The following is a 19,184-nucleotide window of genomic DNA, read 5'->3' on the forward strand; positions in this document are numbered from 1 at the left end:
TAATCTCATGGATGCCGGTGAGAAATTTTTTTTTGACTGAACTTTTTTCTACTGGTGTCCAATGACGAGCACCAAAGTGTGAAGTCACCTCGGGGGTCTGGAGGCATGGCCCCCCTGGAAAATATTTTGTTTTAAATGATGCAATTTGGTGCATTCTGGTCATGATTTTTATTCCTGGCAAAGGCACCAATTTATACATGAAAAGGATAAAATAAAATATTTGACCTTCATAAAGTATGCTATTTCTCTCCTTACTGACAAAACACTTGTAGGCCTACTTATTTTAACTATTCAACTATATTTTAGAATAAAAATAACACAAATATCTGAACTTATTATCTTTATCAACTTTAAAGGCAACCAGAATCTACATCAGTCAGTAAAAGAAAAAAGTTAAAATTCTTGTTACTTTCATGTTAACATGACAATCAGTAGTCTTATTGATCCTCCTTATTGGTTTGGTTCTTTATCAATACTAAATAATTGCTTTTTTAAAAAAATAATTGTTTTATAAAAGAATAAATTCAGAACAGGATTAGAATTTATTTATATTATAAATATAAGTAAACATTGTTTCTAGAGCAGCAACAGTCATGTTTACAACAGCAAAGTCACTTTATAAACTCAATAATATCTCTGGAAACAAATGTAAAATGTCAATAAAATAAATAATATTCCTGACATGAAAATACTGAGTGAAGTTTAGAAAGAAAGAAGAAGACAGACATCAGTCAGTATCAGTCCTTCCTCCTGTCCTCCTCCTCCTCCCTCTGCTGCTGATGTGATTGACTGCTGCAGGTACCGCTGGTAGAGAGGAGAGGCTGCTTTGTCTCAGCCAGCAGCTGAGTTTACAAGAATGAGCCAAATTTGAAGATTGGTGGCAAACTAAGCTAAACAGTCAGACTACATACAGACAGCTTTAGTTTTAGCTTGTTGCTAACAATTAGCGATTAGCCGAGCTAGCGCGCTGTGGTTGTGTAAAACATAGCAGCGGTGGATGAGAGACTGCGGACAGAGCAGTTGAAAATATGACTTTTCTACATGTTTATGCTTGTTGATCAGGTGTATTGATAGAGTATTGGCTTTTTACTCGCTAAGGTGTTATTGCACTTAAGAAGTAACGAGCGTAGTTGTCGTCAACTCGAGTAATCTTCACTTCACATGTGATCTGCTGTTCACTGACTTTGCTCTGTGTGTGTGTTTCTGTGTGTGTGTGTGTGTGTCTGTTTGTGTGTGTGTGTCTGTGTGTTGGTGTGTGTGTTTGTGTGTGTGTATGTCTCTGTGTCTGTGTGTGTGTTTGTGTGTGTGCGTGTGTGTGTCTTTGTGTGTTTGTGTGTGTGTTTGTGTGTGTGTGTGTGTTTGTGTGTCTGTGTGTTGTGTGTCTGTGAGTTTGTGTGTGTGTGTTTTTGTGTGTGTGTGTGTGTGTGTGTGTGTGTGTGTGTGTGTGTGTGTGGAGGAGAGGCTGCAGTTTGAGAATAAATTACAACAAAACATTAAAAAGTGCTGATAAAAGAACCGGTAACATCGGAGCTTATCAATACTACAGTCTTTAATCATTTATCCTCGGGGCTCGTTTAATACCGGGTTTCGGTACCCATCCCTACAGAGAAATAAGTGCACATTAAATAAAACTGCCATACCTTTGATTATTTTGGAGAAAACAGACGTATAAATCGATGCATAAACAACCGCAGGAAGCTGGAACAAGCGTTGATGTCTGGAACAACCAACGTCTCTTTCCCTCGCCGTTTAATCGTTTACAAAGTGAAAAAAGCAGAAATGTGGTGGCAGAGTAAAATCTTTTTTGTGTTAGTGGTAAAAATAAACAGACTATGATGGAACAAATAATTCACTTTTGATGGAAATCCGTCTGTAGACGGAGCTCTTGCACCCATGTAATCTGCTTCTAACGCTACATGATTTCTTCTTTATTCAGATTGAAGAACTGCTGGTTGTCAGAGATCAGCTGTGCTTCTCTGCTCTCAGCTCTGAAGTCCAACCCCTCCCATCTGAGAGAGCTGGATCTGACTGACAACTACAGTTGGGACGGTTCAGAAAGGAATCTGCAGTTTGATTTTCTGGAGAGTCCAGACTGTAGACTGGAGACTCTGAGGTCAGACACCATTTCTTACTTGTGTGCTGAGATTAATATGATGTGAAAGTTGTGGTGACACTAAACTGCAGACATAAGGATGATTTTTATGAGGTAAAATCTCCTTCAGATTTACACATTCAAATGTTGTTTTCAAACATTTAAATACTATTTAAAGCCTCCCTCCAGTGTATTTTGGCATTTTTGAGATATTTCATATTTTTCTGAGTCATTTTCTGACCATGTTGATTAGCCACAATGTTCACCAAATATTTGTGGACAAATAACTTCATTTTGTGCTGAAATATCAAAAATGTCAGCTGTTGTTAAAACTGAACAATGACGTATGACTATAGTAGAACGCTGCAGTCATACGTCATCCTCATAAAATCCCTTTGTTTTTGTGAGCGTCACATAGGCTACTGATACAGTATCAGGCGCCTGTGTTTCATACTAAATAGTCTACTGGATGCAGACGTGCTGCAACAACAGATTAATGCTTCAAATATAAATCATTTATTTCAGTTAGACACTCTCCAACCAACATGTGCACAGAAAATAAGGTTTAATGTGGTTAAAGCAGGAAAGTCAGTAAATCAGTGTGCAGTGATGTATAAATGAATGTGGCTGATTGTTACAGTATCTGTTGTCCACAGCTGTTTATACTGTATGAAAAGCTTCTCCTTCACTTCATTAAATCCCTGCAGCATCTGAAGTCAGCAGGACTGATATGTTGATAAATCTGCAGCCTCTGAGAAGTGCTGCGCCAGAGCGCAGTGCCGTTAAACAGAAAGTAACGCTGGCTGGAGTGGAGCTTTAGTTATTTAATTTTAACCCATAGTTAACAATTTAAAAACATACTTTCAAACATTCAGATCTTTGTTTTAAATCAATTTTGATAACATTAAAACATCTGTGACCACATAGACTTTATACTGATCCACACTGAGCATCTTTTTGGTCTTCATATTTAATATAAGATGAAAAAGCTGCACTGTCTAATTCACTGTTAAGTCACTGTGTGTTTATTGAAGTAGCAGCATGTTGTCATTAATATTAATGAAGCTCTTTTTCACTGTTTGTATTTGACAGTTTTTAACCTGCATCCTGTTGGGTTCAGGTGTTTGGAGTTTCCATTTTCTAAACTTGTTCATTCTAAACCTTCTTCAGCTCTGAACAGATTATGAAACATTGAATGATTTCAAACACAATAATCTCATGGATGCCGGTGAGAATTTTTTTTTTGACTGAACTTTTTTCTACTGGTGTCCAATGACGAGCACCAAAGTGTGAAGTCACCTCGGGGGTCTGGAGGCATGGCCCCCCTGGAAAATATTTTGTTTTAAATGATGCAATTTGGTGCATTCTGGTCATGATTTTTATTCCTGACAAAGGCACCAATTTATACATGAAAAGGATAAAATAAAATATTTGACCTTCATAAAGTATGCTATTTCTCTCCTTACTGACAAAACACTTGTAGGCCTACTTATTTTAACTATTCAACTATATTTTAGAATAAAAATAACACAAATATCTGAACTTATTATCTTTATCAACTTTAAAGGCAACCAGAATCTACATCAGTCAGTAAAAGAAAAAAGTTAAAATTCTTGTTACTTTCATGTTAACATGACAATCAGTAGTCTTATTGATCCTCCTTATTGGTTTGGTTCTTTATCAATACTAAATAATTGCTTTTTTTAAAAAAATAATTGTTTTATAAAAGAATAAATTCAGAACAGGATTAGAATTTATTTATATTATAAATATAAGTAAACATTGTTTCTAGAGCAGCAACAGTCATGTTTACAACAGCAAAGTCACTTTATAAACTCAATAATATCTCTGGAAACAAATGTAAAATGTCAATAAAATAAATAATATTCCTGACATGAAAATACTGAGTGAAGTTTAGAAAGAAAGAAGAAGACAGACATCAGTCAGTATCAGTCCTTCCTCCTGTCCTCCTCCTCCTCCCTCTGCTGCTGATGTGATTGACTGCTGCAGGTACCGCTGGTAGAGAGGAGAGGCTGCATTGTCTCAGCCAGCAGCTGAGTTTACAAGAATGAGCCAAATTTGAAGATTGGTGGCAAACTAAGCTAAACAGTTAGACTACATACAGACAGCTTTAGTTTTAGCTTGCTGCTAACAATTAGCGATTAGCCGAGCTAGCGCGCTGTGGTTGTGTAAAACATAGCAGCGGTGGATGAGAGACTGCGGACAGAGCAGTTGAAAATATGACTTTTCTACATGTTTATGCTTGTTGATCAGGTGTATTGATAGAGTATTGGCTTTTTACTCGCTAAGGTGTTATTGCACTTAAGAAGTAACGAGCGTAGTTGTCGTCAACTCGAGTAATCTTCACTTCACATGTGATCTGCTGTTCACTGACTTTGCTGTGTGTGTGTCTGTTTGTGTTTGTGTGTGCGTGTGTTTGTGTGTGTCTTTGTGTTTGTGTTTGTGTGTTGGTGTGTGTGTTTGTGTGTGTTTTTGTGTGTGTGTGTTTGTGTGTGTGCGTGTCTGTGTGTTTGTGTGTGTGTGTGTGTGTGTGTCTGTTTGTGTTTGTTTGTGTGTGTGTGTCTTTGTGTGTGTTTTTGTGTGTGTGTGTTTGTGTGTGTGCGTGTCTGTGTGTTTGTGTGTGTGTGTGTGTGTGTCTGTTTGTGTTTGTTTGTGTGTGTGTGTCTTTGTGTTTGTGTGTGTCTGAGTGTGTTTGTGTGTGTGTGTGTCTGTTTGTGTGTGTGTGTGTGTGCATGCGTGTGTGTGTCTGTGTGTGTGTGTGTGTGTGTGTGTGTGTGCGCGTGTGTCTGTGTGTTTGTGTGTGAGTGTCTGTTTGTGTGCGTGTCTGTGTGTTTGTGTGTGAGTGTCTGTGTGTGTGCGTGTGGGTATGTGTGTGTGTGTGTGTGTGTGTGTGTGTGTGTGTGTCTGTGTGTGTGTGTGTGTGTCTGTGTGTCTGTGTGTGTGTGTGGAGGAGAGGCTGCAGTTTGAGAATAAATTACACCAAAACATTAAAAAGTGCTGATAAAAGAACCGGTAACATCGGAGCTTATCAATACTACAGTCTTTAATCATTTATCCTCGGGGCTCGTTTAATACCGGGTTTCGGTACCCATCCCTACAGAGAAATAAGTGCACATTAAATAAAACTGCCATACCTTTGATTATTTTGGAGAAAACAGACGTATAAATCGATGCATAAACAACCGCAGGAAGCTGGAACAAGCGTTGATGTCTGGAACAACCAACGTCTCTTTCCCTCGCCGTTTAATCGTTTACAAAGTGAAAAAAGCAGAAATGTGGTGGCAGAGTAAAATCTTTTTTGTGTTAGCGGTAAAAATAAACAGACTATGATGGAACAAATAATTCACTTTTGATGGAAATCCGTCTGTTGACGGAGCTCTTGCACCCATGTAATCTGCTTCTAACGCTACATGATTTCTTCTTTATTCAGATTGAAGAGCTGCAGGTTGTCAGAGATCAGCTGTGCTTCTCTGGTCTCAGCTCTGAAGTCCAACCCCTCCCATCTGAGAGAGCTGGAGCTGAGTGACAACTACAGTCGGGACGGTTCAGAAAGGAATCTGCAGTTTGATTTTCTGGAGAGTCCAGACTGTAGACTGGAGACTCTGAGGTCAGACACCATTTCTTACTTGTGTGCTGAGATTAATATGATGTGAAAGTTGTGGTGACACTAAACTGCAGACATAAGGATGATTTTTATCAGGTAAAATCTCCTTCAGATTTACACATTCAAATGTTGTTTTCAAACATTTAAATACTATTTAAAGCCTCCCTCCAGTGTATTTTGGCATTTTTGAGATATTTCATATTTTTCTGAGTCATTTTCTGACCATGTTGATTAGCCACAATGTTCACCAAATATTTGTGGACAAATAACTTCATTTTGTGCTGAAAGATCAAAAATGTCAGCTGTTGTTAAAACTGAACAATGACGTATGACTATAGTAGAACGCTGCAGTCATACGTCATCCTCATAAAATCCCTTTGTTTTTGTGAGCGTCACATAGGCTACTGATACAGTATCAGGCGCCTGTGTTTCATACTAAATAGTCTACTGGATGCAGACGTGCTGCAACAACAGATTAATGCTTCAAGTATAAATCATTTATTTCAGTTAAACACTCTCCAACCAACATGTGCACAGAAAATAAGGTTTAATGTGGTTAAAGCAGGAAAGTCAGTAAATCAGTGTGCAGTGATGTATAAATGAATGTGGCTGATTGTTACAGTATCTGTTGTCCACAGCTGTTTATACTGTATGAAAAGCTTCTCCTTCACTTCATTAAATCCCTGCAGCATCTGAAGTCAGCAGGACTGATATGTTGATAAATCTGCAGCCTCTGAGAAGTGCTGCGCCAGAGCGCAGTGCCGTTACGCACCACCGTTCACTGTGTTTACCTTCATTAAATCTCCTGATGACACCAGGCTGCTACAGTAGAAACACACACACCTCTACACACACACTGTTAAAACTTCCTGTAAAAACATTCAACAACTGGCAGCAGGGTTGCCATTAAGTTACTGTAAAATTAATATTTTTTTACTGTTACTAAAGTTTACGGTTTCGTGCTGTTAATGAAAAATACAGTATGATCTGGTTTTTCATTGCTTTATTAATATAACTGTTTTTTTTTTCTTTTACAGTATCTTACAGTTGACAGATTTGTTTGATTGAACTATTTAGTTTGTATCTTTTTTACAAACATTTTAATAAACCTTTTTTTAACCTAAATGAATACTGACTTAGCAGGTTAAACACATAGGAATAGTCATAATACATACAATTAAAGACACTTTTGTTAAGAAAAAGGTTTTAATAGACCTGGTTGTCATTCTTCATAAAATCTGTGTCCAAAGCTGGCTACAAGCACATAATGCAAACCAGAACAAAATGTTCTTTAGGAATGAAGAACAGAGCTAAATCACTGATATTTCAATCATGTAATTACAATGTAAGAGAAAAAAACACAGCTTCTTATTGCACTTGACTTTTTATTTGAATATAAAGTTGGAAAGTTCACATGCAGAACAATTGCATGTTAAACAAAAAGCTGAAACAGAGCGTTCTCTCTCAAACTGTCTTTGGCTTTTTGATGGAAATAGTAGTACAAGGCACTTAGGCTCAGAAATATTGACATGATCAACTATATAGTATCACCTTTTTGACTAAGAATATATTTCAAAATATGAAAGAGTGTTTAGAAAACCAAAGCAGGTGACCAGAACAGAAGAGTTCAGTTGAATAAAACTACATCATTTGCTGTTAAGCAGCTTTTAACCAGAGGACTGTTCCACAAAGCAGGATTAGAAAGTTAGGCAGATAAGTGTGAAAAGATGACATCATTATGATAGTGTTTTGAATCTGTAAAGCAACATTTGAATGAGCTATTTGGATATGATTCAATTATGATTGACAATTCAAGTTCATGATAACAAAGCAAATTTCAGCAGTTTTAGCATTTTTAAAGTCATGTGGTAAACTTACTAACCTTGCTTTGTGGAGCAGCAACAGTTACAGACAACTGAGCTACATCACAGAATTACAAGCAAACTCTCAGATAATATCTGGCTCTATATCATGTAACATCTGAATATACTGGAGATATTGTCCAGCCTTAAGGCACATCAGTGGTACAAATAAAAAGATGAACCTTACATAAATAAAAGATGTTTTGTCAATATAATGCTGTCTGTCAAAAACAGTTGAAATATAAATGAAAATATAATGAACAGCAGCAGACATGTTCCATCATGTCCAAATATGAACTGTATGTCAGGCTCTAACAAGGAACACGGTTAAGTGCAGAAGTCCAAGTATTGGGCGATGGCAGGGGAGTGAGTTAGTTAATGACTTATGGCCCAGTCAAAGACACCAGTTCTCCCAGTCCAGCCTTGGTATCCCTCTGACTGTGTGTGTGTGTGTGTGTGTGTGTGTGTGTGTGTGTGTGTGTGTGTGTGCATGTCTGTGTGTTTGTCTGTGTGTGTGTGTGTGTGTGTGTGTGTGTGTGTGTTTGTGTGTGTGTGTGTGTGTGTGTGGAGGAGAGGCTGCAGTTTGAGAATAAATTACAACAAAACATTAAAAAGTGCTGATAAAAGAACCGGTAACATCGGAGCTTATCAATACTACAGTCTTTAATCATTTATCCTCGGGGCTCGTTTAATACCGGGTTTCGGTACCCATCCCTACAGAGAAATAAGTGCACATTAAATAAAACTGCCATACCTTTGATTATTTTGGAGAAAACAGACGTATAAATCGATGCATAAACAACCGCAGGAAGCTGGAACAAGCGTTGATGTCTGGAACAACCAACGTCTCTTTCCCTCGCCGTTTAATCGTTTACAAAGTGAAAAAAGCAGAAATGTGGTGGCAGAGTAAAATCTTTTTTGTGTTAGTGGTAAAAATAAACAGACTATGATGGAACAAATAATTCACTTTTGATGGAAATCCGTCTGTAGACGGAGCTCTTGCACCCATGTAATCTGCTTCTAACGCTACATGATTTCTTCTTTATTCAGATTGAAGAACTGCTGGTTGTCAGAGATCAGCTGTGCTTCTCTGCTCTCAGCTCTGAAGTCCAACCCCTCCCATCTGAGAGAGCTGGAGCTGAGTGAAGACTACAGTTGGTACCATTCAGAAAGGAATCTGCAGTTTGATTTTCTGGAGAGTCCACACTGTAGACTGGAGACTCTGAGGTCAGACACCATTTCTTACTTGTGTGCTGAGATTAATATGATGTGAAAGTTGTGGTGACACTAAACTGCAGACATAAGGATGATTTTTATGAGGTAAAATCTCCTTCAGATTTACACATTCAAATGTTGTTTTCAAACATTTAAATACTATTTAAAGCCTCCCTCCAGTGTATTTTGGCATTTTTGAGATATTTCATATTTTTCTGAGTCATTTTCTGACAATGTTGATTAGCCACAATGTTCACCAAATATTTGTGGACAAATAACTTCATTTTGTGCTGAAAGATCAAAAATGTCAGCTGTTGTTAAAACTGAACAATGACGTATGACTATAGTAGAACGCTGCAGTCATACGTCATCCTCATAAAATCCCTTTGTTTTTGTGAGCATCACATAGGCTACTGATACAGTATCAGGCGCCTGTGTTTCATACTAAATAGTCTACTGGATGCAGACGTGCTGCAACAACAGATTAATGCTTCAAATATAAATCTTTTATTTCAGTTAAACACTCTCCAACCAACATGTGCACAGATAATAAGGTTTAATGTGGTTAAAGCAGGAAAGTCAGTAAATCAGTGTGCAGTGATGTATAAATGAATGTGGCTGATTGTTACAGTATCTGTTGTCCACAGCTGTTTATACTGTATGAAAAGCTTCTCCTTCACTTCATTAAATCTCTGCAGCATCTGAAGTCAGCAGGACTGATATGTTGATAAATCTGCAGCCTCTGAGAAGTGCTGCGCCAGAGCGCAGTGCCGTTAAACAGAAAGTAACACTGGCTGGAGTGGAGCTTTAGTTATTTAATTTTAACCCATAGTTAACAATTTAAAAACATACTTTCAAACATTCAGATCTTTGTTTTAAATCAATTTTGATAACATTAAAACATCTGTGACCACATAGACTTTATACTGATCCACACTGAGCATCTTTTTGGTCTTCATATTTCATATAAGATGAAAAAGCTGCACTGTCTAATTCACTGTTAAGTCACTGTGTGTTTATTGAAGTAGCAGCATGTTGTCATTAATATTAATGAAGCTCTTTTTCACTGTTTGTATTTGACAGTTTTTAACCTGCATCCTGTTGGGTTCAGGTGTTTGGAGTTTCCATTTTCTAAACTTGTTCATTCTAAACCTTCTTCAGCTCTGAACAGATTATGAAACATTGAATGATTTCAAACACAATAATCTCATGGATGCTGGTGAGAAATATTTTTTTTGTTTGACTTAACTTTTTTCTACTGGTGTCCAACGACGAGCGCCAAGGCATGAAGTCACCTCGGGGGGTCTGGAGGCATGGCCCCCTGCAAAATCTTTTTTTTAAATGATGCAATTTGGTGCATTCTGGTCATGATTTTTATTCCTGGCAAAGGCACCAATTTATACATGAAAAGGATAAAATAAAATATTTGACCTTCATAAAGTATGCTATTTCTCTCCTTACTGACAAAACACTTGTAGGCCTACTTATTTTAACTATTCAACTATATTTTAGAATAAAAATAACACAAATATCTGAACTTATTATCTTTATCAACTTTAAACTTTTCATGTTAACATATGTGACTGAACACTGATAATCAATAGTCTTATTGATCCTCCTTATCGGTTTGGTTCCTTATCAATACTAAATAAGTCCATTTTAAAAGAATAAATTATTTTCAAAAAGAATAAATTCAGAACAAGATTAGAATTCATTTATATTATAAATAAAACTAAACATTGTTTCTAGAGCAGCAACAGTCATGTTTACAACAGCAAAGTCACTTTATAAACTCAATAATATCTCTGGAAACAAATGTAAAATGTCAATAAAATAAATAATATTCCTGACATGAAAATACTGAGTGAAGTTTAGAAAGAAAGAAGAAGACAGACATCAGTCAGTATCAGTCCTTCCTCCTGTCCTCCTCCTCCTCCCTCTGCTGCTGATGTGATTGACTGCTGCAGGTACCGCTGGTAGAGAGGAGAGGCTGCTTTGTCTCAGCCAGCAGCTGAGTTTACAAGAATGAGCCAAATTTGAAGATTGGTGGCAAACTAAGCTAAACAGTTAGACTACATACAGACAGCTTTAGTTTTAGCTTGTTGCTAACAATTAGCTATTAGCCGAGCTAGCGCGCTGTGGTTGTGTAAAACATAGCAGCGGTGGATGAGAGACTGCGGACAGAGCAGTTGAAAATATCACTTTTCTACATGTTTATGCTTGTTGATCAGGTGTATTGATAGAGTATTGGCTTTTTACTCGCTAAGGTGTTATTGCACTTAAGAAGTAACAAGCGTAGTTGTCGTCAACTCGAGTAATCTTCACTTCACATGTGATCTGCTGTTCACTGACTTTGCTGTGTCTGTGTGTGTGTGTTTGTGTGTGTGTGTGTGTTTGTGTGTGTGTGTGTGTCGGTGTTTGTGTGTGTGTGTGTGTGTGTGTGTGTGTGTGTGTGTGTGTGTGGAGGAGAGGCTGCAGTTTGAGAATAAATTACACCAAAACATTAAAAAGTGCTGATAAAAGAACCGGTAACACCGGAGCTTATCAATACTACAGTCTTTAATCATTTATCCTCGGGGCTCGTTTAATACCGGGTTTCGGTACCCATCCCTACAGAGAAATAAGTGCACATTAAATAAAACTGCCATACCTTTGATTATTTTGGAGAAAACAGACGTATAAATCGATGCATAAACAACCGCAGGAAGCTGGAACAACCAACGTCTCTTTCCCTCGCCGTTTAATCGTTTACAAAGTGAAAAAAGCAGAAATGTGGTGGCAGAGTAAAATCTTTTTTGTGTTAGTGGTAAAAATAAACAGACTATGATGGAACGAATAATTCACTTTTGATGGAAATCCGTCTGTAGACGGAGCTCTTGCACCCATGTAATCTGCTTCTAACGCTACATGATTTCTTCTTTATTCAGATTGAGGAGCTGCTGGTTGTCAGAGATCAGCTGTGCTTCTCTGCTCTCAGCTCTGAAGTCCAACCCCTCCCATCTGAGAGAGCTGAATCTGAGTGACAACTACAGTCTCAACGGTTCAACAACAAATCTGCAGTTTGATTTTCTGGAGAGTCCATACTGTAGACTGGAGACTCTGAGGTCAGACACCATTTCTTACTTGTGTGCTGAGATTAATATGATGTGAAAGTTGTGGTGACACTAAACTGCAGACATAAGGATGATTTTTATCAGGTAAAATCTCCTTCAGATTTACACATTCAAATGTTGTTTTCAAACATTTAAATACTATTTAAAGCCTCCCTCCAGTGTATTTTGGCATTTTTGAGATATTTCATATTTTTCTGAGTCATTTTCTGACCATGTTGATTAGCCACAATGTTCACCAAATATTTGTGGACAAATAACTTCATTTTGTGCTGAAAGATCAAAAATGTCAGCTGTTGTTAAAACTGAACAATGACGTATGACTATAGTAGAACGCTGCAGTCATACGTCATCCTCATAAAATCCCTTTGTTTTTGTGAGTGTCACATAGGCTACTGATACAGTATCAGGCGCCTGTGTTTCATACTAAATAGTTTACTGGATGCAGACGTGCTGCAACAACAGATTAATGCTTCAAATATAAATCATTTATTTCAGTTAAACACTCTCCAACCAACATGTGCACAGAAAATAAGGTTTAATGTGGTTAAAGCAGGAAAGTCAGTAAATGAGTGTGCAGTGATGTATAAATGAATGTGGCTGATTGTTACAGTATCTGTTGTCCACAGCTGTTTATACTGTATGAAAAGCTTCTCCTTCACTTCATTAAATCTCTGCAGCATCTGAAGTCAGCAGGACTGATATGTTGATAAATCTGCAGCCTCTGAGAAGTGCTGCGCCAGAGCGCAGTGCCGTTAAACAGAAAGTAACGCTGGCTGGAGTGGAGCTTTAGTTATTTAATTTTAACCCATAGTTAACAATTTAAAAACATACTTTCAAACTTTCAGATCTTTTTAAATCAATTTTGATAACATTAAAACATCTGTGACCACATAGACTTTATACTGATCCACACTGAGCATCTTTTTGGTCTTCATATTTAATATAAGATGAAAAAGCTGCACTGTCTAATTCACTGTTAAGTCACTGTGTGTTTATTGAAGTAGCAGCATGTTGTCATTAATATTAATGAAGCTCTTTTTCACTGTTTGTATTTGACAGTTTTTAACCTGCATCCTGTTGGGTTCAGGTGTTTGGAGTTTCCATTTTCTAAACTTGTTCATTCTAAACCTTCTTCAGCTCTGAACAGATTATGAAACATTGAATGATTTCAAACACAATAATCTCATGGATGCCGGTGAGAAATTTTTTTTTTTTTGACTGAACTTTTTTCTACTGGTGTCCAACGACGAGCGCCAAGGCATGAAGTCACCTCGGGGGGTCTGGAGGCATGGCCCCCCTGGAAAATCTTTTTTTAAAATGATGCAATTTGGTGCATTCTGGTCATGATTTTTATTCCTGGCAAAGGTACCAATTTATACATGAAAAGCATAAAATAAAATATTTGACCTTCATAAAGTATGCTATTTCTCTCCTTACTGACAAAACACTTGTAGGCCTACTTATTTTAACTATTCAACTATATTTTAGAATAAAAATAACACAAATATCTGAACTTATTATCTTTATCAACTTTAAACTTTTCATGTTAACATATGTGACTGAACACTGATAATCAATAGTCTTATTGATCCTCCTTATCGGTTTGGTTCCTTATCAATACTAAATAAGTCCATTTTAAAAGAATAAATTATTTTCAAAAAGAATAAATTCAGAACAAGATTAGAATTCATTTATATTATAAATAAAACTAAACATTGTTTCTAGAGCAGCAACAGTCATGTTTACAACAGCAAAGTCACTTTATAAACTCAATAATATCTCTGGAAACAAATGTAAAATGTCAATAAAATAAATAATATTCCTGACATGAAAATACTGAGTGAAGTTTAGAAAGAAAGAAGAAGACAGACATCAGTCAGTATCAGTCCTTCCTCCTGTCCTCCTCCTCCTCCCTCTGCTGCTGATGTGATTGACTGCTGCAGGTACCGCTGGTAGAGAGGAGAGGCTGCTTTGTCTCAGCCAGCAGCTGAGTTTACAAGAATGAGCCAAATTTGAAGATTGGTGGCAAACTAAGCTAAACAGTTAGACTACATACAGACAGCTTTAGTTTTAGCTTGTTGCTAACAATTAGCTATTAGCCGAGCTAGCGCGCTGTGGTTGTGTAAAACATAGCAGCGGTGGATGAGAGACTGCGGACAGAGCAGTTGAAAATATGACTTTTCTACATGTTTATGCTTGTTGATCAGGTGTATTGATAGAGTATTGGCTTTTTACTCGCTAAGGTGTTATTGCACTTAAGAAGTAACGAGCGTAGTTGTCGTCAACTCGAGTAATCTTCACTTCACATGTGATCTGCTGTTCACTGACTTTGCTGTGTGTGTGTGTTTCTGTGTGTGTGTGTGTGTGTGTGTTTGTGTGTGTGTGTCTGTGTGTTGTTGTGTGTGTTTGTGTGTGTGTGTGTGTGTGTGTGTGTGTGTGTGTGTGTGTGTGTGTGTGTGTGTGTGTGTGTGTGTGTCTGTGTGTGTGTATGTTTGTGTGTCTCTGTGTGTTTGTGTGTGTGTGTCTTTGTGTTTGTGTGTGTGTGTGTGTGTGTGTGTGTGTGTGTGTGTGTGTGTGTGTGTGTGGAGGAGAGGCTGCAGTTTGAGAATAAATTACACCAAAACATTAAAAAGTGCTGATAAAAGAACCGGTAACATCGGAGCTTATCAATACTACAGTCTTTAATCATTTATCCTCGGGGCTCGTTTAATACCGGGTTTCGGTACCCATCCCTAGAGAGAAATAAGTGCACATTAAATAAAACTGCCATACCTTTGATTATTTTGGAGAAAACAGACGTATAAATCGATGCATAAACAACCGCAGGAAGCTGGAACAAGCGTTGATGTCTGGAACAACCAACGTCTCTTTCCCTCGCCGTTTAATCGTTTACAAAGTGAAAAAAGCAGAAATGTGGTGGCAGAGTAAAATCTTTTTTGTGTTAGTGGTAAAAATAAACAGACTATGATGGAACAAATAATTCACTTTTGATGGAAATCCATCTGTAGACGGAGCTCTTGCACCCATGTAATCTGCTTCTAACGCTACATGATTTCTTCTTTATTCAGATTGAAGAGCTGCAGGTTGTCAGAGATCAGCTGTGCTTCTCTGCTCTCAGCTCTGAAGTCCAACCCCTCCCATCTGAGAGAGCTGGAGCTGAGTGACAACTACAGTCGGGACGGTTCAGAAAGGAATCTGCAGTTTGATTTTCTGGAGAGTCCACACTGTAGACTGGAGACTCTGAGGTCAGACACCATTTCTTACTTGTGTGCTGAGATTAATATGATGTGAAAGTTGTGGTGACACTAAACTGCAGACATAAGGATGATTTTTATGAGGTAAAATCTCCTTCAGATTTACACATTCAAATGTTGTTTTCAAACATTTAAATACTATTTAAAGCCTCCCTCCAGTGTATTTTGGCATTTTTGAGATATTTCATATTTTTCTGAGTCATTTTCTGACCATGTTGATTAGCCACAATGTTCACCAAATATTTGTGGACAAATAACTTCATTTTGTGCTGAAAGATCAAAAATGTCAGCTGTTGTTAAAACTGAACAATGATGTATGACTATAGTAGAACGCTGCAGTCATACGTCATCCTCATAAAATCCCTTTGTTTTTGTGAGCGTCACATAGGCTACTGATACAGTATCAGGCGCCTGTGTTTCATACTAAATAGTCTACTGGATGCAGACGTGCTGCAACAACAGATTAATGCTTCAAATATAAATCATTTATTTCAGTTAGACACTCTCCAACCAACATGTGCACAGAAAATAAGGTTTAATGTGGTTAAAGCAGGAAAGTCAGTAAATCAGTGTGCAGTGATGTATAAATGAATGTGGGTGATTGTTACAGTATCTGTTGTCCACAGCTGTTTATACTGTATGAAAAGCTTCTCCTTCACTTCATTAAATCCCTGCAGCATCTGAAGTCAGCAGGACTGATATGTTGATAAATCTGCAGCCTCTGAGAAGTGCTGCGCCAGAGCGCAGTGCCGTTACGCACCACCGTTCACTGTGTTTACCTTCATTAAATCTCCTGATGACACCAGGCTGCTACAGTAGAAACACACACAACTCTACACACACACTGTTAAAACTTCCTGTAAAAACATTCAACAACTGGCAGCAGGGTTGCCATTAAGTTACTGTAAAATTAACATTTTTTTACTGTTACTAAAGTTTACGGTTTCGTGCTGTTAATGAAAAATACAGTATGATCTGGTTTTTCATTGCTTTATTAATATAACTGTTTTTTTTTTCTTTTACAGTATCTTACAGTTGACAGATTTGTTTGATTGAACTATTTAGTTTGTATTTTTTTACAAACATTTTGATAAACATATTTTTTAACCTAAATCAATACTGACTTAGCAGGTTAAACACATAGAAATAGTCACAATACATACAATTAAAGGCACTTTTGTTAAGAAAAAGGTTTTAATAGACCTGGTTGTCATTCTTCATAAAATCTCTGTCCAAAGCTGGCTACAAGCACATAATGCAAACCAGAACAAAATGTTCTTTAGGAATGAAGAACAGAGCTAAATCACTGATATTTCAATCATGTAATTACAATGTAAGAGAAAAAAACACAGATTCTTATTGCACTTGACTTTTTATTTGAATATAAAGTTGGAAAGTTCACATGCAGAACAATTGCATGTTAAACAAAAAGCTGAAACAGAGCGTTCTCTCTCAAACTGTCTTTGGCTTTTTGATGGAAATAGTAGTACAAGGCACTTAGGCTCAGAAATATTGACATGATCAACTATACAGTATCACCTTTTTTGACTAACAATATATTTCAAAATATGAAAGAGTGTTTAGAAAACCAAAGCAGGTGACCAGAACAGAAGAGTTCAGTTGAATAAAACTGCATCATTTGCTGTTAAGCAGCTTTTAACCAGAGGACTGTTCCACAAAGCAGGATTAGAAAGTTAGGCAGATAAGTGTGAAAAGATGACATCATCATGATAGTGTTTTGAATCTGTAAAGCAACATTTGAATGAGCTATTTGGATATGATTCAATTATGATTGACAATTCAAGTTCATGATAACAAAGCAAATTTCAGCAGTTTTAGCATTTTTAAAGTCATGTGGTAAACTTACTAACCTTGCTTTGTGGAGCAGCAACAGTTACAGACAACTGAGCTACATCACAGAATTACAAGCAAACTCTCAGATAATATCTGGCTCTATATCATGTAACATCTGAATATACTGGAGATATTGTCCAGCCTTAAGGCATATCAGTGGTACAAATAAAAAGATGAACATTACATAAATAAAAGATGTTTTGTCAATATAATGCTGTCTGTCAAAAACAGTTGAAATATAAATGAAAATATAATGAACAGCAGCAGACATGTTACATCATGTCCAAATATGAACTGTATGTCAGGCTCTAACAAGGAACACGGTTAAGTGCAGAAGTCCAAGTATTGGGCGATGGCAGGGGAGTGAGTTAGTTAATGACTTATGGCCCAGTCAAAGACACCAGTTCTCCCAGTCCAGCCTTGGTATCCCTCTGACTGTGTGTGTGTGTGTGTGTGTGTGTGTGTGTGTGTGTGGAAGAGAGGCTGCAGTTTGAGAATAAATTACACCAAAACATTAAAAAGTGCTGATAAAAGAACCGGTAACATCGGAGCTTATCAATACTACAGTCTTTAATCATTTATCCTCGGGGCTCGTTTAATACCGGGTTTCGGTACCCATCCCTACAGAGAAATAAGTGCACATTAAATAAAACTGCCATACCTTTGATTATTTTGGAGAAAACAGACGTATAAATCGATGCATAAACAACCGCAGGAAGCTGGAATAAGCGTTGATGTCTGGAACAACCAACGTCTCTTTCCCTCGCCGTTTAATCGTTTACAAAGTGAAAAAAACAGAAATGTGGTGGCAGAGTAAAATCTTTTTTGTATTAGTGGTAAAAATAAACAGACTATGACGGAACAAATAATTCACTTTTGATGGAAATCCGTCTGTAGACGGAGCTCTTGCACCCATGTAATCTGCTTCTAACGCTACATGATTTCTTCTTTATTCAGATTGAAGAACTGCTGGTTGTCAGAGATCAGCTGTGCTTCTCTGCTCTCAGCTCTGAAGTCCAACCCCTCCCATCTGAGAGAGCTGGAGCTGAGTGACAACTACAGTCGGGACGGTTCAGAAAGGAATCTGTGGTTTGATTTTCTGGAGAGTCCACACTGTAGACTGGAGACTCTGAGGTCAGACACCATTTCTTACTTGTGTGCTGAGATTAATATGATGTGAAAGTTGTGGTGACACTAAACTGCAGACATAAGGATGATTTTTATCAGGTAAAATCTCCTTCAGATTTACACATTCAAATGTTGTTTTCAAACATTTAAATACTATTTAAAGCCTCCCTCCAGTGTATTTTGGCATTTTTGAAATATTTCATATTTTTCTGAGTCATTTTCTGACCATGTTGATTAGCCACAATGTTCACCAAATATTTGTGGACAAATAACTTCATTTTGTGCTGAAAGATCAAAAATGTCAGCTGTTGTTAAAACTGAACAATGACGTATGACTATAGTAGAACGCTGCAGTCATACGTCATCCTCATAAAATCCCTTTGTTTTTGTGAGCGTCACATAGGCTACTGATACAGTATCAGGCGCCTGTGTTTCATACTAAATAGTCTACTGGATGCAGACGTGCTGCAACAACAGATTAATGCTTCAAATATAAATCGTTTATTTCAGTTAAACACTCTCCAACCAACATGTGCACAGAAAATAAGGTTTAATGTGGTTAAAGCAGGAAAGTCAGTAAATCAGTGCAGTGATGTATAAATGAATGTGGCTGATTGTTACAGTATCTGTTGTCCACAGCTGTTTATACTGTATGAAAAGCTTCTCCTTCACTTCATTAAATCTCTGCAACATCTGAAGTCAGCAGGACTGATATGTTGATAAATCTGTAGCCTCTGAGAAGTGCTGCGCCAGAGCGCAGTGCCGTTACGCACCACCGTTCACTGTGTTTACCTTCATTAAATCTCCTGATGACACCAGGCTGCTACAGTAGAAACACACACACCTCTACACACACACTGTTAAAACTTCCTGTAAAAACATTCAACAACTGGCAGCAGGGTTGCCATTAAGTTACTGTAAAAACAACTGTAACATTTTTTTACTGTTACTAAAGTTTACGGTTTCGTGATGTTAATGAAAAATACAGTATGATCTGGTTTTTCATTGCTTTATTAATATAACTGTTTTTTTCTTTTACAG

At 37.3% G+C, this 19,184-nt stretch overlaps 1 protein-coding gene across 1 annotated transcript; it reads left to right on the forward strand.

Annotated features, from left to right (window-relative positions):
* Nucleotides 1–3,310: 3,310 nt before the first annotated feature.
* Nucleotides 3,311–17,977, forward strand: LOC121892414 (NACHT, LRR and PYD domains-containing protein 12-like). Its single transcript, XM_042405452.1, has 4 exons — nucleotides 3,311–3,320; nucleotides 5,594–5,720; nucleotides 14,976–15,175; nucleotides 17,973–17,977. Exons 1-4 carry the CDS (start codon nucleotides 3,311–3,313, stop codon nucleotides 17,975–17,977), a joined length of 342 nt encoding a protein of 113 aa, XP_042261386.1.
* Nucleotides 17,978–19,184: the final 1,207 nt, after the last annotated feature.

This window comes from Thunnus maccoyii, chromosome 24 (assembly GCF_910596095.1).
Source record: "Thunnus maccoyii chromosome 24, fThuMac1.1, whole genome shotgun sequence".
Lineage (NCBI taxonomy): Eukaryota > Metazoa > Chordata > Actinopteri > Scombriformes > Scombridae > Thunnus > Thunnus maccoyii.